The sequence below is a fragment of the Poecilia formosa genome, unplaced genomic scaffold, assembly GCF_000485575.1.
Source record: "Poecilia formosa unplaced genomic scaffold, Poecilia_formosa-5.1.2 Scaffold44, whole genome shotgun sequence".
NCBI classification, from domain to species: Eukaryota; Metazoa; Chordata; class Actinopteri; order Cyprinodontiformes; family Poeciliidae; genus Poecilia; species Poecilia formosa.
The window spans coordinates 2,274,542-2,297,709 of NW_006799983.1; the positions used below are offsets into that span (position 1 = coordinate 2,274,542).

At 38.6% G+C, this 23,168-nt stretch overlaps 1 protein-coding gene across 2 annotated transcripts; it reads right to left on the reverse strand.

Moving 5' to 3' along the window:
- Positions 1-174: 174 nt before the first annotated feature.
- lcorl (ligand dependent nuclear receptor corepressor-like) lies at positions 175-21,645 on the reverse strand. Of its 2 annotated transcripts, XM_007551903.2 has the most exons (8): positions 21,497-21,632; positions 20,594-20,659; positions 18,244-18,332; positions 18,011-18,137; positions 16,016-16,207; positions 15,848-15,920; positions 1,958-6,909; positions 175-1,861 (listed from the first exon to the last, which is right to left on the reverse strand). In XM_007551903.2, exons 1-8 carry the CDS (start codon positions 21,588-21,590, stop codon positions 1,854-1,856), a joined length of 5,601 nt encoding a protein of 1,866 aa, XP_007551965.1. In that variant the 5' UTR covers positions 21,591-21,632; the 3' UTR covers positions 175-1,853. The 2 variants fall into 2 exon arrangements, with proteins under 2 accessions (XP_007551965.1, XP_007551966.1); XM_007551904.2 differs by lacking the exons at positions 175-1,861; positions 1,958-6,909 and adding an exon at positions 10,541-13,369 and having other exon boundaries at positions 21,497-21,645.
- Positions 21,646-23,168: the final 1,523 nt, after the last annotated feature.

Below are 23,168 nucleotides of genomic sequence, written 5' to 3' on the forward strand. Positions count from 1 at the left end.
AAATAAAAATAAATCTGCTAGCAGCCTGTTTTAAAAATGGCTTAAACTTGTTTCAAAACTAAGCCTACAAGTGTCAAACCCTTTGGTTCACTCTAAACTGAAGGCCCGTTAAAGATATGTACCGCCTTGGCCCATTCATACAGTGCATTTGAACAATAATCACTCAGGATTTACTGGAAAAGACTTTATTGATCCAGTTACAGACACCTCTGATGCATCTGTAACGCACTGTATAAAAACACTTAAAAAACACGTACAACAGAGCACCAGGGTTATTCACCACAAGACCGAGCCTTACAAACCTCCCTTATGATAAAAATGCAACCAGTGACAAATCTATGCAAATGTGTCGTCAGTCATAATACTCACTGTATGGTTAAGTTTTGGCCTATGTGCTCTTAGATGGCAGGAAAAGCAAACTGATCCCAGATTAGTGTTGGTCAATCAATTCTCCGGCCTCATCTATGACTAGTAAGCTAAACAGCAGTAGGCTTAGCACAGCCCCAGTGGAGGTAGGCATCTTAAGGAAAAAAAATCAAATAAACACCAGAGAAGCAGTAACATCTCCCATCTGTTCATATACTGTAAATAATGCTAGAAGTAGAATATGATTTAATGCTATGTTGGGAAAAATAGTTTTTGTTACTTTCCTGCTTCTTTGAAGAGAGAAAAGCAGAGCGATCTGTTTTAACCCATTAAATGCTGAAGTGTGAGGACATCGGTGACTGCAAGAGTATACTGACATGTTTTAATGGGTTAAAATCTCATTACATGTCAATGGACAAAGGTGAATAACATCCCAGGCCAATGGTAACTCGGTACATCCATTTGTCTGTCAGCAATAAAATAATTTCTAAATAATGATAAATCATCTGGCTTTGTATTGCACCAAAGAGAGTTTCTAAGTTTACAGTAGGACCTGGGGGGGTGGGACATGGGCTGTGCAAAACACGGAAGGAGGAGGAGCCTGTGTAGTGGGATTCATAATCTCACGTGGAATAGTGCAAGAAGTACATCTGGCAGCAACTAAGTGAATGCTGGAGGTGAAAAAGAGACAGATTACTAGGTTACGACTAACCACGAATGGACAGAGAAAGCAACGCTTATGTCCTACAACTGCTTAGTGGGACACAAGGAGCATGTAGTCCCTGTAAGCTTGCAGATGTAAAAACAAAACAAAATTAAATGCTTTTAGTTGGGGTGACAAATTACCAGCTTACCTGAAAGGGACATAAAGTGTCAATTGAGTTACAATTCATCAAAGACCATTCCTTCATTAAAAGTATTTTTGTGGTCTGCTAAGTCAAAATAAACCAAGGGCTTGGATTAGACAAACATTGTTAAAAGTATTTCAATGCTTTATGTTCGATGTGATAAAAACTAAAGTTTGTATTTTAAGAGTGCTAAAATAAGAGCTGTTATAAATATAAAAAGTATATATTTAACAGATTTTAGAACGGGAGTGATTTTTAAATAGCAAAATTACAAACTGAAAGAAGAGAAGTGGTGTTGACCTTCATGTGGGGTGGAGCTGATGGCGCTGTGTTGATGCAGCCAAGCTCCGTCTTTCCTTTTTACAAGGCTTCACTTTATAAATATTCAACCTATTAAAACTCTTGAAAGTAATGAGTAATGCTCTAATATACACGATCAGAGAAAAGAAGCACATACATGTCCATGGATAACAATAGTGCAACATCAAGCTTTTTTTTTTTAAGTTAGACTGCTACATAGCTGCTGAGTGTAAGACTGAACCATAGTGAGGCGGTCAGTCCACGTGGTCAGCTCAACGTCCGAAGGCACCAGGTTAAACTGCAGCCTCATCCCAGAAAGAGGAGGAGCCCTTGCTTCATTTAGGTTCCTGGCAGAAAAACAGATCATTTTAATTTGACAGGCTACATTGTAATTATTACATTTTAATGTCTTCAAATTGAAGAACTAGGAAAAGGGTAGTTACCAATAACATAGTCGCACCATCTTGGCCCGGTCAGGCCCCTCATTCGCGATTGTCTCAACACTTTCGCTGGTGGTGGTTGTGGTGTTTCAGGGGATGCTACCTCAGATTGATTGTGTTTACCCCTCTGTTTCCCATTTGGGACCGATTTGGGTGCACAATCGGACCGCTTTCTTGAGCAAATCCTCTTGTTCAAGCTCCTTTTTCTTCCATTTCTCACAGCTTTTGCAACTCCTTCCAGGTCCTTCTTGTTTCCTTCAAAGAAGTCCGTAGAAGGCGAGCCATTATCCAGTGTCACAGTGCAAGAGTCCCCCTCCTCCTCGGTTGACTCATTGTCTGGAGAGTTGATCTTCCTCAGAAACACACGACATTCTTTCAGCTTCTCAGGACTCCAGGCTTTTGAAGAGAGCTTCTGCTCTTTGTGGATATCAGCATGCTTCAGAGTTTGATCGACAGAGCAGGCAGGAGAACTTTCCTGAAGAGAGTCAGGTAGCTGTTTTGCTGATCTGTGTAATGCTTTATGATGATTTAGTTGAAGAACATTTGCTATTGGCCTGTTTGAGGAGGCCATTTTTCTTTTGCTTTTCTTTTTACTTTTCCACGATTGCCACCTCTCCCTTTCTCTCAAAGTAAAAAACCTTCTCCTCACCCTAAACAAAGTGGCCCGAAACTGAGCAGACAAGCTAAATCTGCACCGCGTAACACCTCGATTGTGTTTGCCCACTTCAAGTCTGGAAGCAAACAGTCGTCGACGTATCTGATTAACCTTTTTCTTCTTCCTCAATCGTAGCAGAGCCAGCTGATGCTGTAGAGGACTTTTTGGCACAGTCTTTGGAAACTTTTTGATATGCTTGCGGAGTCGCTCTGCCTGCGGACTGTGGCGAACATTTTTATTATTGGTAGAACGAGGGAAGTGCATGATTTCAAATGGATTACGGGAGCTTGCCTTCTTGACAATGGCCAAAGACTGTGTCTCGGTGGTCTGCATAAACCAGGAGCAGATCTGCTGCATGCTACAGGACCTTGGTTTGTTGGGTGAACAATCAAACAGTGCTCGGACTGCAGAGGACTTTTTCGACTTTCTGGTTACTGGACTGTTTCCAATTGTGTCTAGATTAGAATTATGGACCACTTCTTTGTCTTGGTCATCAGGAGAATCAGTGACCCATGTGTCAGAGATGACTCTTATCCGTCTGGCAAGTTCCTGGCTCATTGTCTTTTCCTTAGCTGATGGCGCCCACCACCGTACCGTCTCTCTTGGGCTAAAGATTGAATCTAGTGAAACCTTGGCCACTTTGCTCAGATCTTGAGTGATGCTTTCTCGCTCTTTTCTAGAAGGCTGTCGTTTTAGTGTCTGAGTTTCTGCACTTGCTTGTTGATCCTCCTGTCTCCTTTCACTGCTAACCTTGTTTATAAGAAGCTTCCTGGAGCGCCTCAACAGAGCATGACTGCACTTGTATGACCCAAAGGTAGAGGTAGCAACAGCATGCACAAGGTGTATTGAGGGTTTCCTATCCCTTTTTGAGTGCCTTAATGGTATAGTCTGATTTGGCAGTTCACATGTATTTCTAATATTTGTTTCCACCACCTCCGTTGAATTACTTTTAATTGGTAATGGACTGTTACCTATGCAAGGCTCTTTTTCAGACTCTAGTAGGAGTGTTTTCTTTGGAGGTTTTGCTTTAGGTGATATCCGGGTCTCTCTATTTATCTGAATTTGACGACGCCGAGGTGACGCAGAAGTAACAGTGACTGAAATTCCAGAGATCTTAATTTTTGCAGGTCTGCCTGGTTTTCTCAAGGGCGCAGATTCAACAGGCACCTGACTTTTAATGCTACTCACAGACTGAGTTGGGGGCTCTTTTGCAGTTCTAATAAAACAAAATTCTTCTGGGGATGACTTAATGATACATGGGCTCCTTGTTGAGCAGTGTAATGAAAAGCCCAAGTCACTTTTAAGATCCACTGTATGGCAAGTATTGTTGAAATCTGTTTGGAGCTGGTCAAAACTCTCAGACACCACTCGTTTATTTCTTCGTGAACGGCCATACACAACTGTTATTTTAAGGTTCTTGGTGACATCGTCTTCAGCATCAGTTTTGGAACCTTTTCCATTTAGTGACTTACACTCCGATACAGCATTTGAATCTTTCTGTTTTCGTGGACGGCCAATGGGCCTCTTCACTTTTTGCTCGAGCTGGGGTCCTAGCTTTCTTGGTCGGCCTGGACGTCGTTTTGGAGGAGTGGTTTCTGCGAGGGACACCGACTCACGTGGTGATCGCTGGTTCTCAGTTTCAGACAAACGTTTGGATGGAGTACCATCACTTGTTCTTGCACTGCCTTTAGGTGAAGAGGCAGCTGACCTAGGTGAAGACTGACATGTGGCTGACTTGGCCGGTGACGATGTAGGTGATTCATGTGAGGTAATTGCTTTTGCTGGTGAAGGACTCTTCTTTGCGGGCGATACTGCATTCTCCTTGCTTTGGCTTTTGTGCTTCTGAGGTGTCCCTGCCCATGAAGACTCTACACATGGGTCAAATGCCTCCTCTGTTTGTAGACTCGAACCGGAGCCTGCCGACTTAAGACTATACTTAACTCCTTCATTATCCTTCACTTGAGATACATACATGAGCTTTATTGGGCTGATGTACTGAATTTTGGGGCTAGGTGGGTTGCTAACATTTATTGTATTTTTGAGCATCTTCAAAGCTTTTAGTCTTCTTGTAGATGGTCGGAGCCTTCCATATGCAGAATTATCACTGCTATCAGTTTCTTTTTCAGGGATCTCTTTTTGAGAACTCCTCTTTTCAATGGCCTCATTTTTCTGTAAGCTCTGACATTTACCCTCTGACTGTTTACACATTGGTTCAGATGGTTCCTTAGGTGTTGGCTCAAAGGTAAGGTTCCCTTTGTGTTCCTGTGGGTACGGAGGGGTTTTACTGTCTAATTTTGCCAGGGTGATGTCAGTTTCTACAGATGAGGCATGAGAAATAGGAGTATGCCATGTGATGTAGGAAGAAAGCCGCTGTGGAGGGACTATATTCCTCAGAGATTTTCTTATCCGCCTGGACTGATGTGACTTACATTTCTGCCCCTCATTCATTGGACTATGAGTACCTTTATCTGGTGTGCTTTCTGTATCATAGTTTTGATCCAATATGTCTTCTTCTTGGCTCCACCCACACCCTTCATTACAGTCAGTAGAAATGGGAGTCATTGATACTGTCTGTGCTTGCACTGCATGGTCACCTTTTAGAACGTGTTTTCCACATGTGTTCAGCATCTCAGGGGCATGTCTAACATTAGAAATGGTAAGCTCACCTTTGCCAAAACATGTTATCCCTTCTCTCTTTTCCTGTTCAGTCTCAAGTTCATCTGTTACCATCACTGCCTTCACATCTTCTTTAGCTTTGTCCCTGTCACTTTCAACAGAAACTATGCATGGTGTTCCCTCATTAACCCCTAGATCTAGATTCTTTCCAAGTTCTACCCTTGCTTCTGTCTCTCTTCTACAAGCTTCTTTAATTAGATCTGAGTCTGGGGGAGTGACAGAAGTAGGTACAGACATGTTTTTTGCTTTCACTCTCACTTTTTTAGCTTGCGGTCCCATTCTCTGACTGTATGACAGATCAAACATGGCCAACTCCCTTTTCATTGCTAAGGCATTCCTTCTGGCACACGCATCGTCAGCAGGTGTTGCAGTAGCGACCTGAATTTCCTGCCGACGACGGGAACGGGTGTTAGGTGACTTTGGCTCTTTGTTATGATGCTGGTTAAACAGCTCATTAAGATTGTAGTCACTAGCACTGCCTGTGTGGAGCACTGTGGTGATGATTTCAGTCAGCTGGGCATCAGCATGGAATGGCTGGCTGGTTGAGGCATCTGAGGACTGGTCCTCAGAAACATAAAGAGCTGTTGTAGAGACCAGAGTAGGATCTGCTGTGATGGTGTCCAGATTACGAGTGACACGTCTTACAATATCCTGCAGCGAACTTCCCCCCAGATTCTGTTCTGCCTGATTATGTCCTATAGTCTTATACTGCAGCTCAGCATCTGTGGATGCATCTACACCTGCCATGTGGCAAGCACTCCTCTGACTGTTTTTACCTGTAAGGTCAGCTTCCTTCCCCTGAGTGTGATAGGAAAGTGATGGTGGCTTTTCATCCATTTTCTTACTGATATCTTGGGGAATAGGAGAAAGACGAGGAGGAGAAGGACTCCGCTCTCTGTTCAGGACAGTACAAGTGCTATCCCCATCTCCAAAATCCATTTCTTCTCTGGTCCTGACAGGTGTCGGACAGATATGGGGTTGACAACAAGAACAGGAGCAAGACAGGTGTTTCTTATAAAATACAGACCTGCATAATCTACAGGAGGAAGTACACAGTGGGGACTGTGATAACAGTGTAGACGAGACATTTGGCATCAGCATGTTTCCACAGCCTGCTGTGTGGCTCTGGCTGGAATTACAGTGTAACGTCTCAGAGCATGGAGCTGGACACTTTTCTGTCCTGCACCTCTGTACACAGTCGGAGCTTGAGCCCTGCTGACTTTCACTGTTACAGTCTTTGAAAGGGTGGTGATGAAGGCTGCCAAAAGATTCAGAGTCCCCAAGATGGTATGGGAAACTGCAACGACTTTGATGATTACAATCACCTGAAGGGCAGTAGAACCTGTAGTGATGGGTGTTACATTCATTTAAAAAGACTGAATGGGGTTTTACATCAACTTGCGGGTTTACACCACAGTGACAGCAGTGAAACTCAGCCTGACCAACTGATCTGTGAAATGAAAGCAATTTTTCCTGATTAGCTAATTTAAGGATTTGGTAGAGTAAGGACTGGTGTGGTGGGCAGAGAGAACGTAGAACGGTGTCCAAAGCAGAACGATGGTGTAATGTAGTCCCTCGTTGTCCCAGAACTCCCCCTTCTTCTGTAACAGACGGCAGCCAGGAACTAAAGATAAAAATGCAAAACCTTCATTTAGAGGGATATACCGAAATAAACACAAGTCAGCAAATAATTGTTCACAAAGAATTTCAGCACAGTTGTCACCAACTATAAATTGAGATAGAAACAGTAAGACCTACCATGATAAACTGACTTTGACTTAGGATTGAATTCAAATCTGTCTTTATGATTGGATTGATCTGACTGTGTATTTCTGTACAGAGCTGTTTGTCCGGACTTGAGATAACATTTATTGTGAACTGATGCTATTGCTGCGCATGTATGGTATACATGACGTGCGAATGTTTATGTGGAGAGATGTTTCAACATGATCATATAGTATGTGGCAAGTTGATGGTTAACTGCTGTTAAGATTATGTATACTGCAGTGATAAATGTGTAGGAAGGCAACATGGGAGCAGTCTACTTTAAAACAAAAGTAGACAATACAGTATGAATGGGGATACGTGCAAATTCTAGGGTGAAATAAAAGTATAAAACAGAGAGTGATATGATATTGCTTTGTTTTTGCTGATTTTCTACTTTGTACCTTAAAAGATTTGCTCGAACTAGACAAAAATAAACAAACCATGTCAATTCAGCCTGCCTGCACTAAACAGTAGCCATAATTCCAGACAACCTGGCAAGAGCATAAAGTTATCAGAAAATATATAACTACATTATTGGTGGTAAGAGTACTGTTAATGTCTTTTTTTCTTTAATTGTGAATATTAGTATTCATTTATATTACACATTTAATTTATGAAGAGCTTAATCTATACCAGTAAAAATTACTTGTATCATGTAATTATTTCCACTCAAATTTTCTTATTTTTGGAGTTATATAGATTATAATTTTATGAAAACTATTTATTTAAGAACAATTATTCATAAAATTAGATGAGCTGGAAATTTAATGAAGTTGTTTTACATGTCTAGATATGAAACTGTGGTCCTCATGGGGGTCTCAGTGAAGCTAAGCTGAAGTGACAAACTGGTATTTTTAATTATTCCATATTTTGCCAATTGGTGGCCAGCAGCTATGTCATTAAATCATTTCCCTTGACAGGTAGTATGTTCAATTTTATCATAAAATTCAGAATTTAGTTTTTCCAGCACAATCTTGCTCGAAAGAAATTATTTTTTTTTGCCAGTAAGGTTTTTTTGATGAACAAAAAATGAAATTGCTAAGACTAAAACATTATAGGTAAGCGCCATATAAAGCTGCCATTTTATTGCGCCGCATAGGCAGTTCCTCAAAAACAGTAAGAACAGCTGTCCACGTCAAAATATAATGTGCTATAAACATTTTTGGAATTAAAGCCAGTACAAGTTACTGATTGATGTGGAGAACTGTTTTTATTTATCAGCTGCTGAAGGCGACCGAGACGTTCTGCTGAAAGCAGGAGGAACGATTGTAGAAGCGCTCAAAGGAATTTTCACATTGTATGGCAACAGTATGTTTGTATCAACATTTCTGCCAACAAAGTAACAGTTTCAAAACGTTGCCTATTGTTCAAAACAGCCAACAGTTACAGATGTTTTCCCAGTAAAAATCAAATATTCAGCAACATTAACTTTAATAGCGTGTTAGAGAATACATTTTTTTCTACCTGATAGTTAAGTACCTTCTGGGTCTAGACCTTGTCAAGGACAAACTGCACAAAATATAAAATTACATTCTGTAGTGTTTGTTGAGTTATAATAATCAAGGTCATTTCTAAATTATTTTATAGAAACATAAACACAAAAACACAACAATGAGGAAATTCTGTCAGTTCTGAACTGAAATAATATAAGTTCAAAAGCGTTCATGCATTTGTAGCATTACACATCACACTGGATGAAAGTGCCCCGTCGTAAATTAAAATTAAATCTACAGTCAAGCCTAAAAATCACAATTACGCACCACAATTCATAAATAACAATGCATACCACAACAAAACAGGATTCTACAAAAGAATAAATAAATTATAGTGCAATAGTTGATTAATGCATAAATATAAGATTAATGTGAAGTTGTTTTACTGGTTTGCAAACAGTTCAAACAAAAATAACCCTTCACCTAAGAACCCTAATGTCTATACACAACGTATTGCAATTAGTCTTTTGCATTAAAACATTACTGTGTTCTGAATTGTTTGTGGGAAATTGGGCTTGGTTATAATTTGATAGATCAGCCCTTTTCACACATGCAGTTTTATTTAATCTGAAGGCTTCATTAAGCTCAAACAGTGTTCTCCAAATTACCTAAAATGTACATTTGTAAAACCTTCATCCCACTGGTAAAGACCTGATAAGATACAGGTTTTTACCTGTATTTTACCAAGTCTGTAAAATACCGAAAAGTGAGAAGAATTATGGAGGATGGCTGCTGCCAAAAAATATAAAAATAAATAGCACAATAAAATACTGATGTACCAAATATACAAAAAAAAAACACAAGAATTTCCAGTTTTCCAGTCAGTGAGACATGAATTATTATAAGTCATTTTTAATAGTATTAACATTCGTATTGTTATTTAATGTTGCAATTCATTTCCAAACTTATTTTTTATTAGTTACCTCTTTTACTTATTCATTATTTTTATTTATTTTGCCAACTATTTATTTTTTAAATGTAACTTATTCATTATTTTTTTATTTAATAATTTTTTTTTTAATTAAATTTATTCATTTTTTAACATTGACATGGGCCTTGTGTGGACAGATTCAGAGTCAGTTTCTCTGTCCTTCAGGATTTACTATTTAATTGGTTATTTAAAGAACTATACATATCTCTTGAATAAATAAAATAATAAATGCCTTTTCCTACAGCATCTGTGCATCTGTGTGCCAAAAGAGCAGAAAAACTTATTATACAAGTCACCAAATTGAGAAGAATTTGAATAAAAATCCTTTACAATAGTTAAATTAATTCTAAACTGGATATAGGTAAAATGTTCAGCAGCATTCACTTAAAAACCTCATCACCACATTCACCAGCAGACTACAGAGGAATAAGAACATTTCCATGGGCTTTAAACACCTAGGAAATTCCCAAGTTGAACCACTACCCTGCGTCTGAAACCGTGTTGGAGTTCTTGAGCTCATCTGTTAGCTGAAACATTCAACGATTTTTACATGTGGATATTTAAGTACCTGTACATATATTTTCTAGATTTTATTTTCATTTTACCTGATAAAAAAAAAAATATATATATATATATATATATAAATATAAAAAACATGTGTGAAAAGGGCCTTTGATACAATGAGCAGCCGTCGCTGGTACATGGATATTCTCTTGGCGTGAACCATTTGTATTTTTACTCCAGGTTATCAAACAGTGAGTACCTAAAGAAATACTGTGTAGCCTGAGACACAGTGAACAAAAAAGTTGTAGAGACCATCACACAAAAAATACTCGTATACAACGAAAGAAAATTGGGTGACGGGGAGCTTTTCAAGGAACATGGCAAATATCCTTATAGATTGGAACTTCTCCATTAAATGGCTTTCTATACATACAGGAATTAAAGTATTGGTAATGACTATAGACTCAGGCTCTCTTCCATGAGAAACAAACGGCTCATAAATGTTTCTAAACATATAAGAGCTCCATCACAAGCAATGCCAAACTGGACACTGGACATATGAGATTCAGAGGTACTGTATAATCGGATGAGGTCAGATGGTGTAAGAGCACAGGAAACAGACAGGCTAGCATAGCAGCAAAATAAATCACAGCAGCTTTGTGTGGGTAACCCTGAAATGCTGCTTTGGTAATAGCACTATTCATGAAAATAGGCCCATTTGAGAGGCAAACATTAAAAGTACCAACATCTAGAATTTTCACGAACAGAAGAAGCAGCAGCTTTTAAGCCTTGCATTAAATAGTTACGATCAGAAAGACATTTCAGACAAAAAAAAACAAAAACAACTATTGTAGTCTCCAGTAACCAACAAATAGTTATCAACGACAATGCGCCCTGTACATGCAACAAACGCTAATCTGTCTTTCAGCTTCATGCTCTTCTCTGCATCTTTGAGTCTTAGTTTTATATAAGTGTTCAACAAAGCTACACGCCTATGTGCGGGGAAAACAGTCAAGTAAAGTTAAGCAGCAGTCATGTATGAGGTTAGCAGTAATACAGCTACTGTAGCAGAGTTAAGTAAATATTTGATAAGAAAAGAACATCGTTTACAAGCAGTACACGTACAAATAACAGACGTGTCCCCAAGCTTCTCAGTGCACACTTTTGTAAAACATGCAGCACAGTAGCATTCCAACAAATGTTCCAGACAAGCCCGCACAAAACAGAAGCACACAAAAGTTGGTTTTAAACTAATCTCTTGAACATAAAACTCTTTATGTCATGTACAATCTCCCTGTTGTCAGAGGTGTTTAACAATGTTAGCAAATACCTCAAAAGTTGTAATGGCTCTAAGTCACTTGAGAAGCTCAGGTAAAACCCAGAGAGATAGAAAGCTGAAAATCACAATCATCAATATTCCACTGTCATGGAGTTCCAAGAACTGATATAAACCTGAATAGCCTAATAGTCTAACAGCTAAGAAACAAATATGAGAGTCACACTTTATTTCAGAGCTCCAGAGGTTCAAAGCTGTGTTTTTCATAACTGATCCTCAGCAGAGTTAACGGTAACAATTAGGGCCAGTTTTCCCACTGAAAAACACACTAATTTGCCATATCACAACATCCTACATACAATACACATCAATAAACAAACTGCAAAATTATTATATTTTTGTAGTTTCATAACTCTTATGTATAACTTAGTTTATATGTGTATTATTCTCTGAGGACAGTGCTGTATTTCTTATTTTCAGATCCCCATTTGGGCCACCCACCAAATGGGGCCACATAAGATTTATTTATAGTAGACCGAGTAGATTAAAGAGAATTATTTAGAATCATTAGTTCTCCAAATGGGTACAAAATGTCACCCTTTGCATGGTGTGTACGAAACGTCTCGTTACAGGCTGCTTCATTTCATAGTAATTTGAAATGGCCTTGCGGGAAAAAAATGATCGGCACCCAACTTAAAAGAGAGTGCATTGGTAAATTAGAATTTGTGAAAAATTTTTAATGCAATTAAAATTCACAAAGCTCATTCAACTTCAGTGGTTTTGAGAATTTGGTTTAGTAATCCATGTACACTAAAGATGCAGTGAGCATCACAGCTACCTTAAAACTTTGCAATTTAAAAAAAAATCTAGTTAAAAACAGCCAAGGACCATGTCAGAAAAATACAACCTCAAGTGTGACTATCACATCACAGACACACAAAAGACCTGAATATTAATATCAATGTGTTTCTTAAAGGCAAGAGTTGAATTTCTGAAAGTCTCCAGAGAACTTCTATCTTGTAAGAGTTGGTTTGTTCAAGTGTTGAGGACTTTGAGGCGTTCTGTGGTCTAAAAACTCTTCGTGTCAGCAGCTAATGCAAGACTTCCTGAGTTACTGGAACTGGTATTGGTACCGGATCCAGACAAGTTGGAACTAGATGAAGAAAAGGTAGCAGATTTCTTTTTGGGAGGGTTCTTCAGAGTTCCAGTGCGTTCTTTGACTTTGTATTCCAGTGTGCTGTGTGGCACTCCATAAACTCCTTGAGCCTTAGAGACACTCATGCGGCCAGCCATCACCATGGTGATGGCTTCCTCCATCAGCTCATGGTTGTACTGGCGATACCTTCCCCGTTTCTTCCTGGGTTGTTTGTCTTTATCCCGGCAACCGTCTTCCGGCTCATCCAGTGAGGATCTGCGTGGTCCCAGACGATGAGGTAACTGGCTGGCGCTGTCTGAACAGCCTTGTGCCAACAAAGGCGATCTGAGTTTGAAGAAAGATAAAGGTCTGGCAGATGCCGAAGACAGACTGGCAGTACTCTCTGTTAGCGAGGTACTTTGATGGAGATCTTCAGTCGTGCTGCAGTTCTCTGCTGACACCGACACGGAACGAACCTGAGGAATCCGCAGGGACGTGGGAGATCCCAAACTGGGAGGTGGACTTGTTGGTCGCTGAAGAGCATTCCTGAGCTGGGATAAACAGGATGGGAGGGTCTTTTGTTGGCCAGTTGGCTGATAGAAAGCGAGAGTAGACGATGGGAAAGTAAACTCTGAATTTTCCTCTGCCCCTCCCCCAATTTCTGCCTGTTCCGCGCAAGCTGCCACCTTCTGCAGGACAAGGCGGGCTTCTCCTCCCAATGTTGAGGACATCGCATTGTGTGAGGTTGCCTCATCCCTACAGTCCCTGCCACCTTGCTTAAGCTGATACAGCACACCCAGCTTCCCGTCAGTCCAGCTTTCCAAACCTTGCCGTAAGGTTTGCAGGGGTATCCCATAGAGCAAGGCAGCTCGCTGCTCCTGCAGCCTCCCTGAGCGGATATCCTTCAAAGCCTTGGACAGCAACCCTTCAGACAGCTCCCAGCTCCTCTCAATGTACTCGTTCGGCTTGTGCTGCCTCCTAGGGATGGGAGGACCAAACAGCAGGGTCAGGATGGAGGTGATGAGGGGGGTTGGCTTAGGGGACAGGGTGGGGTGAAGACTCAGGGGTCCACTCCTTTATGCCTTGTGTTGGTAACATCACTGCAACTGTTTCTGTCTGTATGTTCTCAGTCTGTTTCACACACTGCTGCCTGTCTGTCACACACACTCTGTGTGTGCAGCAAAGCCTCTTCACGTCCAGGTGGGACAGTCTGTGAATGGCATGCAACCCCTGTAGCTTTGAGATATCCAGGGACTTTTACATGTTGGTCTTAAATAGTTCAATAAAAGAGGAAGTAAATGCGTTGTGGAGTACTGCAATGATGTCCTTATTTTCTCATTGTACAATCCTGGGGTGTTGGTAATGGTGAAGCCTTTATTGTGACGTTACCGCTCAAGAGATAAAAGAGTCAACCCCATGGAATCAAAGTATCAATATCGAATACAAGCTAGCTTTTACAATGTTGTGCAGTAGTCATAACCTTTGAACGCTTGTACATTTTCCAGGAATTACATCCCCAAACTTCACTGTAGTTTGTTTTCATTTAATGTGATACACCAACACACGATGGCACATAATTGTAGAACAAAAGGAAGACGAGGCAAGATTTTAAAATTTCTTTGCTAATAAAAATCTGGACGCGCATTTCTATGCAGCACCCCTGAACCAATAGTTTGTGGAACCATCTCTCTTTGAAACTAACGGCAAGTTTTTTGTTGTGTGTCTTACCTGCTTGCTTCATCTAGAGACTGAAATAGCTCAAGATAAGTCAGAAGCAATTGTGACTGTATGTTGACATAAACTGTTGAGTCTTAACAAATATTCTCAATTCAGTTGTGGATTTTTACTAGACTAGATTGGATTATTGTGTTATAACCCAGCATTAAAGTTCTCACCTTTACCCCCGAACTGTTTTGTGTGTTCCTTGGTCTTCTAACCTCTCGGACTAAAGTCTGAGAGGTTAGAGTCCTTGTCAAACGGCGTTTTGACTAAAGTCAGAAAAACCTAAAGGTTTGAGTCCTTGTCAAATGGTGTTTTTGACTAAATTCCCAGCTCGTTAGAGTCCCAGTTAAACGACGTTTAACTGAAGTCCTAAAAGGGGCGCGGGTTTTAATGTTTTTATCTTTTTTAATCTTTTTTTTTTTCAAAATCACTTTCTCTTTCTCACTGTTTATTTAATGTCACATGCTGTTTTTATTTTATTTATGTAAAGCACATTGAAATGCCTTGCTGCTGAAATGTGCTGTACAAATAAAATTTGATTGATTGATTGATTCATGATGCAGTTTGTTCACTAATGTTCCTTAACTATCTAGTGAAGCCTTCACAGAACAGATTTATACAAAATGGCTAAAAAATGTATCATGATATACAAATTTCATATCAGTCAATATTAATAATTATTTATTACCTTTTTATTTTAGGTATCGGACATTAGGGCTGGACAATGTAGCAAAAAAATGTATCACAATACAAATGTTTCACATCAGTCGATATCAAGAATTATTGATTAGTTTTTTGTTTGAAGTATTGGAAATACGGCTGTTTCACTCGTTTTCTTCCTTCACTTTACATAATTGCTTCAATTTTAAGCAGTTGTGAGGCACAGAGGAGAGACATGCAACTCCTGCTCCACAAGTTACTCAACAGGTTGTTACTAGGTACCCAAAAGGTGACTGAGTTAGTTAATGCCATTCATCTTGCTTAGCTGCATGAGAAAGGTTGAGGGGGTAAAGACTTTCCTCTGCCTACGTCCCCCAGAATGCTTTGTGGTTCTGAATCAGAGCTCTGTGAAATTACTGAACATTCTATCGTATTTACTATTGACATTAAAATATATATTATTACTGATTTATTGCCCAGCCCTAACACACAGGTGGACTATTTACTAATTAGGCGACTTCTGACGGTAACTTTAGAAGCCTATTTAAGTGTGAGACAGAACCTAAACACAATTGGATGCCACACCATTTTACCAGTTTTATTTATTAGCTCACATTTTTTTAAATCTGTGTACGCCTTTTCTTCCACTTTATGACTTTACACGACTCCAAGTTGGTTTATCACATAAAGACACTACAATACAATCAAGCTTGTGGTTGTACCATAGCAAAAATGTGAAAAGATTCAAGGGATGTGAATACTTTTTTAAAACAAGGTATGATTACAAACCCGTACAACAACAGAACTGAATTATTTGGGCTCAAGAGCTGCCCGTTGAATAATTTACAAGAAAGAGCTATTGCAAAACTACAAGTCAGTCAACAGTGTTTAGGCTGAAGCACCCATCTTAGTATTGACTTGTGAGAAGATGAAAAGATCAGCAGCACCAATTTGGTAATATTTTATTGCCAGGGCATTCTTTGATAAAAATGCCAACATGTCAAGTTACTCTTATTCCCTCATAACTTTTTCTCTCTTTAAACTAAATAAATCCATGCAAAATAAAACTCTTACCCTGAGGAGTTGGAATTGGACGATGTTGTTGCAGAGCTTGTGGAGTTCCGGTTTGAGAGATCCAACACACCATCTGTTAAAAAGCAAAAATATTTCATAAATATAAAACTGTATGGAGTCAAGTTTATTTTGATTCAAAGTATTTCAACCTCCAAAAGCTTTTCACACCTGTTCGGTTCACTGTGAGATCCAGAGGAGCATCTGATGTCTCTGGCACCGGAGATGAGGGTCTTGTAACTCCTTTTGTTGTGGTTCGGAGCAGGCACTTGGATGCATACTCCTCAGCAAACTTATGTATCATCTTCTTCATCAGTTCATGAGCAACAAAAGGTATTTTGGAATCACAATCCAGGGTCACGTCTGAAACGCAAAGAGAGGAGATCGAGATGAAAGTTAAAATCAACTCAACTTTCAGCTGACAGTTTGTATGATGGAGCAAAGATGAGATCGTAAATGCAACATGAAACTCATACAAACAGGAATTTGCCTGAGAGCATATCTCAGTACATTAGTATTCAAACAATAAAGCTTAGAAAAAAAGAACACTACTTTTAAAAAGGTGGCGTAGTGTAGAGTATTAAAAATGTTCTCTCATTTTCTTATGAACAAAAAAGGCAAAAGGCAGTATAACTAAAGTTAAAGTACTGCCCTTTTATGTTCTCTACTGGACACATAAAATCCAGATATAAACACACAAACTTTTCCTTGCTAGATCCAAAGTACAAGACCATTAACTTTTTATTTATTTTTTTACAACTTTTGAGTTGCTGACATCAGCAAGTAAACTAAAGTTTTTCCTCAACTTATTCCTCAGATTTTGACAAAGAGTAGGTGAAGCATCAGCATCTGTTGTTGGTTTTAATTAGGCAAAGATTAACTACTTTCAAAACAATATGCATACACTGGGACATTGTTGACACAAAGTAACAACATCATGTTGCACTTTTTGTTGGGGCCAGAGATTTGCAGAAGAGATAGATATGCTGACTTCATTTCAAATATCAAACATGAAACAGTCCAAACTATTGATGGAATTTGTGCCCAATCAGGTAGTTTCAGAATCGATCGGAATTAGGCCTTACATCCTGATATCTACTGTAAACACAATAATAACAGTCAGTACCTACTGCTGTGGTGTGTCCAGAGTCAGACTGTCATGCAAAACCGTACAGCGACGAAGAAGACTTCAGTTTGAAGTGGGAGCATTATTTCCAACTTAGCAACGTTGATGCTGTATTTGTCAATTTTTAAGACACCTCCAGCGACATGTTTTTAAACTTGCAACTTTCTCTAGTTTATTGGAGACTTTGGTAACAAAACTAGAAAGCACTGATAGTATTGCAGTTACAGTGAGCAGCGAGAGCTGCAGCTACAACCTCCGAAATTTGAGGTGGACCTTGGGCAGAGAGGCTGCTATTGCACTACTTATATAAATACAAACCAATGATTTATTCCTTTCCATTTTTGCAACCAAACAAGAGAACAAGTACACAAATAGAGGTTTTACATTATTGTCCATCTTGTTAGTTTAATGAGACACAAAAGCTCAGAATTGCTAAAAGGTAGGTTACATCTTTAACTTTCACCAAGTGTGGCAGCAATGATTGAACTTGGGGCCGTCTGGAAAACTCTGACTTTCCAAACTAGATTTTCAACTTCAGGGGACATTCTTGTTACACTTCAGACCACGAATTCAGAAAAGATGACTTTTACGTAAAAAAATAACAGCGTATGCCAGTTTCTGAATTATTCTTGTCATTTATAAGGATTTGTCCTACACTAATTTATTAGTCAGACAAAGTCAGATTTCTGTGACAATAAAAAAAATAAAAAAAAAATTCCCTTTGCTCAAAACCAGGACATTATATCCCATTGACAAAATAGCCACACATTGTGATTTCTGATGCTAATATTTATCTGTATATATATATATATATATATATATGTATGTGTGTATGTGTGTGTGTGTGTGTGTGTGTTTTCAATAATAATTTTCCTAATTCGTCTTTATCTAGGGCACACATTTAAATAATTTATTTATCTGATATTTTCAGCTTCTCAGATCATTTATATTGGTCACACTCAGCATACATCAAAAAAGATCCATACATGTTCTTTGTTTTTTTCAGGCCAAAACAGGAACACATTCAATAATAGACTGACCTTTCTTGTGAAACACAGCTTGAAGGAACTTGTGTGCTGATTGGCTGCTCTCAGAAATGGTTGAGGTCTGACAAGGAGAGTAATCAGAAGGGGAGGAGAGAGGCGACGCAGCTGCGGGTACTTGGTCCTACATGGAGGAAAAATAATCAGTTACCTTATTGGTGCTTCATTCAGATCTTAGATTAGACTGTGTGAGAAATTGTGCATTTGACAATGTCATCAAAAATCCTTACATTGAGTTTGTCCAGTGGCAGATTACAGAACGAACATGTTGAGAGGCTCGCCTCTGCTGACCAGTCATCCAACTCATCAGGTTCACAGTCTGTAAAACATATCAAAAACTCTACATTTCCTGGGTAACACGTGATAGATCTGTTTCTTTGGCATCTTGTTTACAACTTTTTCACCTTTCACAGCAGAAATCAACATGCAATTTTTTTTTTTTTTACCTATTGAGAAATTAAACTGTGGATTTAAAGTGAGACCCAACAAAAGTGGTGGGTACAAAAATCAAATGACACTGGGAACAGCATAATGTGCAACAAGCAAACTTCATATTCACTGAGAGATTCAACATAACTTGCAGATCATAATTTTACAACAGCTGTGTAACTTCCAGGAAAATTTCCCCTGAACTGCTGGCAGGCAACACTGCTATCCTAATTCAAAAGTACATGGCGTTTCAGTTGCTATGACATAATACTATAAATAATTACTGTTACGGAGAAAGATTAAATAAAACCTACTCAGTAACATGACAACAACAATGTGTTATGGGATGACAGAAACCACCACTAGATTATTTCAAAATCTAATGTAGATCTCTAGTTCGATACCTTAAAACCTGGTCCACCAAAGTCACTTGGATTGATTAAAAATGGCTAATCAATAAATTCACTTTACTGGACTGTGGGGCAGTTTTACTGATTAAATTGATTGCTTTTTGCGTACGTCCCGACCTCAAAGTCAATCCCATGTTTACTACCACATTTCCAGTGTCTCAAAATTATTTCCTGTCCAACAGTGAGTCTGACAATGGTGGATGCTGTACATTTCGTTATATTTTCTGACTTGCAACACACAGTGACTGTTACTAATCTGTCTTCAATCTGAAGCATCAGTGTGTTTTTGTAGCAGTAGCCTTTTAGTATAAACTCAAAAATGGTTCATATGTCCCAGTACAGCAAAAAGGAGAAAAAACAAAAACAAAAAAAAAAACAGCTTGACCTGCCAATTCCAACCATTACCGATTTTTCTTATAACCGTCTGTCAAGTTTTACAAGATCACAATGCATCTTAATTGTTCCAATCCCAGTGACTAATAGCCGTGAAACAAAACAAACTTGTTTTAACTGCACATGGTTGTGCCATAAAATAAAAATGTTTAGACCACTGATGTCCAAACTACTAAATTAACTAAACAAAAATAATTGATTCCTTTTCATTTAAAATTCCATTTCTCTTTTTTTTCAGTTCTCTCTCATGACAGGACCAAAAGGAGACAGTGGCTGATTTTCAAACCTTGTGGAGGTAGGTAAGACTGATGGATAAAATCGGTTTCATATTCAAAATTTCGGCAGAAAGACTAGTGCACTCCTAGTGCGTTAACCTAGTGAAAAAAAGTTCTAAAAATATGTAAGATTTTGACACATTAATACATTTACAGTCAGACTCATGACTTCAAGCATGCTTTAAAAATCTATGTATTTATTAAGGTCTGCTGTTTTGGAATAATTATATAGCATGTAGTGTATTGTGTTAGGTTATGGATGAAATTTAAATACATTAGGTATATATTTTTTTTGTCCAGAGAGGACATTTTATGTTCCCTAATAAGCTTTTAAAACTAATATCTCTTAAAGCATTGATAACTATTTTCATAAAGCATACAGGTTTTAAGTTGCATGTATTTTTTCAGTGAATATCAACACAAACTGAATAAATATCAGTTTTTGAAGGGCTTTCCTATTTCCCTGTACAATATATTAATCATTACCTGAATTAAAACAGTTAAGTGACAGAGGAATGTGGACATGTTAGAGGTAGGAATAAACCCAGGAATAGAATTTAGTATAAACCTTGAGTTAAAATGTTGAAACAAAACAGCACCCCAATGACTATGACCTACTGGACATTTGTTACCTGCATACAAGTGTGCTTGAGTGAAAATATGTCAATGCAGGAAAATGCATAGGTGGAATGCACAGGTGTTGGTGTTCAAACATAGGGCAAGGTCCTGCTGTTTTGGGGGCCATATTGTGAAATAAACAACTAGTAAAATTACATTTATGCTTTAAATGCTACAACACGTAAAACAGGTCAACTAGTTAATGACTGAGTCAAAGATCGTTTGTTTAAAGCCTGAGTGAACCTCCATCCAGAAAAAATAAAAAATCAACAGCTGGCACCTTAAAATAGTCATAAGTAGAAATATTTTAAATCAAGTTTCAAATGTCAAAAGGTACCTTTGTACTCCACAAGGTTTCAGGGAGTTTAAAAACAGGCACACTCATCAGTTTGACAGTCTGCTTGCTATAATGCAGTGACCAAAACACTTCCGAGTATAAAGTATTAATAACCTACCCACAAATAAATTAAGGTCTCTCAGCAGCATTGGGCCATAAATTCCCACCAGAATACTTTCAAACCCTGCAAGACAAAAAGCAACAAACTGTCACTTATATAAATGTTATATTCTGGAGTTTAATCACGGTCCTAATCGCGTTATTTGTTAACGTAAATCCATGCAGGGCCTAGGAAAAAACTTATAACCGTGCCGATGCGGTTTGTTCAAAACTCAACTGCAACAATAAATATATTCAAATGTTAGTAAGACTTTTATATCATCGTATAGATTGAGTGGCAGATATTGGGTTAGGTCCTTATTTTCATGTCAGACAATAAACCTTATCTACCGTTGGCTTGGACTAAGCTAGCATAATCTTGACACAACCGGATTTCTGAGGCAGTAACATGAAAAGGGGTTCAACATGGCGCTAAATTGATAAAAGTCGTTAACTTGAGCCATCTACAGGGTTTTATCCCTCTGATGTGACATTAGCTTTCTCTGCGTATCAACAAAACCCCTCCCATAAAGGTTAGCTGAAACCTAAACTTAGCCTAGCATCGCGTTAGCATAGCCGATATATATGAACGTGTCAGTAAGCAAACACGGTAAACGTCATTACTACATTATAAATGTGTTATTATACCACGCCGTGATATATGTGTGAAGTTGTCCAACTGACACGGAAATGCCTAAAAAAAAACAAACACCGGCTAACAGCTAGCTGGCAAAGCTTGGACAAAGGAGCTAACACGCAAGCTAGTTGCTACAGTTATAAACTACCTACAGTACCGACAGCAACTACTAGCTACTAGTTAGCAAGGCAGCTTAGGTCGGAGCAGCGCTCTTTATTGGCGGCTAAAGCTAGCCAAAACAACTGAGTTGTTTTTGAAAAACTAAAACATGATAGGATTTCATACCAACGAAGTGTATCAGTCTATGTCGCCAGGAATCAAGTTCCCGCCGAAACCCTTTCCTTTCTACCATGCATCTGGTGCATTGCACGGCCGCCATTCTCTCAATCCCTACCCCCTCTCTCCCTCTCTCTCTCTGCTGAGAAGAGACGGGATGAGACTGGCACACAAATGTTCCACCGGCAGCTTACCACTAGAGGGAGCTGAGATAATGATAAACAGCCACACAACTTCACATGGCTTTGCAAAATATGTTTACGTTACATTTATCCATCACCCAATTCATTTATGGGGTTCCATTTGTGTCAAAAAGAACCCCATATATTTTGACATATTGAAACTAAATTCTTCAGTGTATTTTGTTGGGAAACATAACATAGCACGTAAATATGCAGGGGAGGGAAAAAGAAAAAAAGTCATCTTGTTTTTTACACATAAAAATCTGAAAGCTTTTGTCATGCCTTCATATTCAGCCCATTTGATCTAATGCTTTTAAATAATCCAGAGCAAACACATTTTAGCCACAAAGTAAATATTAGTAAATAAGAGTCCAGCTGTGTTCTTCTCCATATAAGTACAGCTTCTGTGAAAACCCTGGATGCATAATTGGCACAGTGGCACAAAATGGTGACAGAATTATGACATGGGGAGGCTTCTCTTCAGCATGGACAGAGAACCTGCTCATAATTAAACCTGCAAAAATCATGAGACCAGTTGCTGAGGTTGCTGTTGCAGCTTGTTGGTATTCTCCAACAAGCTGCTCACAATAGTTTACTGGAATCTTGTCCCATTTCTCCCAAGAAAACTGAATCAACTGTATTTCAACTTTGCACAAATATTGAAAACATTTACTTTTTTCTTAATCATTAAATGTACTTTATCATTAAATGTTTATATATTACATACTTGTATCTATGGAAAAAATTGAGCTCCTCTGCCTTTTCCAAATGCTCCCAGTGCTAATTAGAAATAACCAATCAGAGCCATGAGGCGGGTCTTAGCGCTTGTCTCGCATAGCATTAAAACTTTCCTCCTGTCATTACATGATTTTTAAAAAAAGAAACATATATATTTTTAATAAAAGTTACATACTATACCTTTAATGCTTAAGATCACTTTTTATTTGGAAGATTCATATGTACCCAAGGCTTAACATCCTGGCTGATGTATTGAATTGTTGCTTAAATAATGACAGCATATTTTTCCTCATGATGCCATGTGTTTTAAGAAGAACCCAGTTGCAGAAAAATGTCTTTGCAACTTAATGCTGCTACCTATGGAAGCCTGTTTCCACCACTCTGATACATAAAAAACAACAATCTCTCATATTGCGATACTATCTCAATATAATATTAAGATTTTTTTTTCTCTTTTATCAGAGTGTCAGAAATGGGCTTCCCTAGCCACACCTGTACTTCCTGATGGTGTTCTCAGGCTTGCAAACTTCCCCATGTCCTTCAATGGTCATTACAGCCAAACACATTTTTTTTAACTTTGATCAGATCACAGGACCTACATTCAGAATACGAGACCTTTTTAGTATCATTTTATGTTGCCTTGTAGAGTAATGATTTTTTTTTCTCTCTGAGTGACCAGATAATGACGCACTCTTACTTGATTTAGCCAGCACCTTCACTTTTTAAGGGATTGTGCTGTGCATATTTAGAACAAAACCTGT

Excerpts from the sequence above, each read along its gene's own strand:
- lcorl (XM_007551903.2), bottom strand. The coding sequence starts at position 21,590 with ATGGCGGCCGTGCAATGCACCAGATGCATGGTAGAAAGGAAAGGGTTT. Across the intron at positions 20,660-21,496 it reads TAGACTGATACACTTCGTTG|GGTTTGAAAGTATTCTGGTG; the intron begins GTATGAAATCCT and ends TTTGTCTTGCAG. Across the intron at positions 6,910-15,847 it reads TCCAATTCCAACTCCTCAGG|TTCCTGGCTGCCGTCTGTTA; the intron begins GTAAGAGTTTTA and ends TTTTATCTTTAG.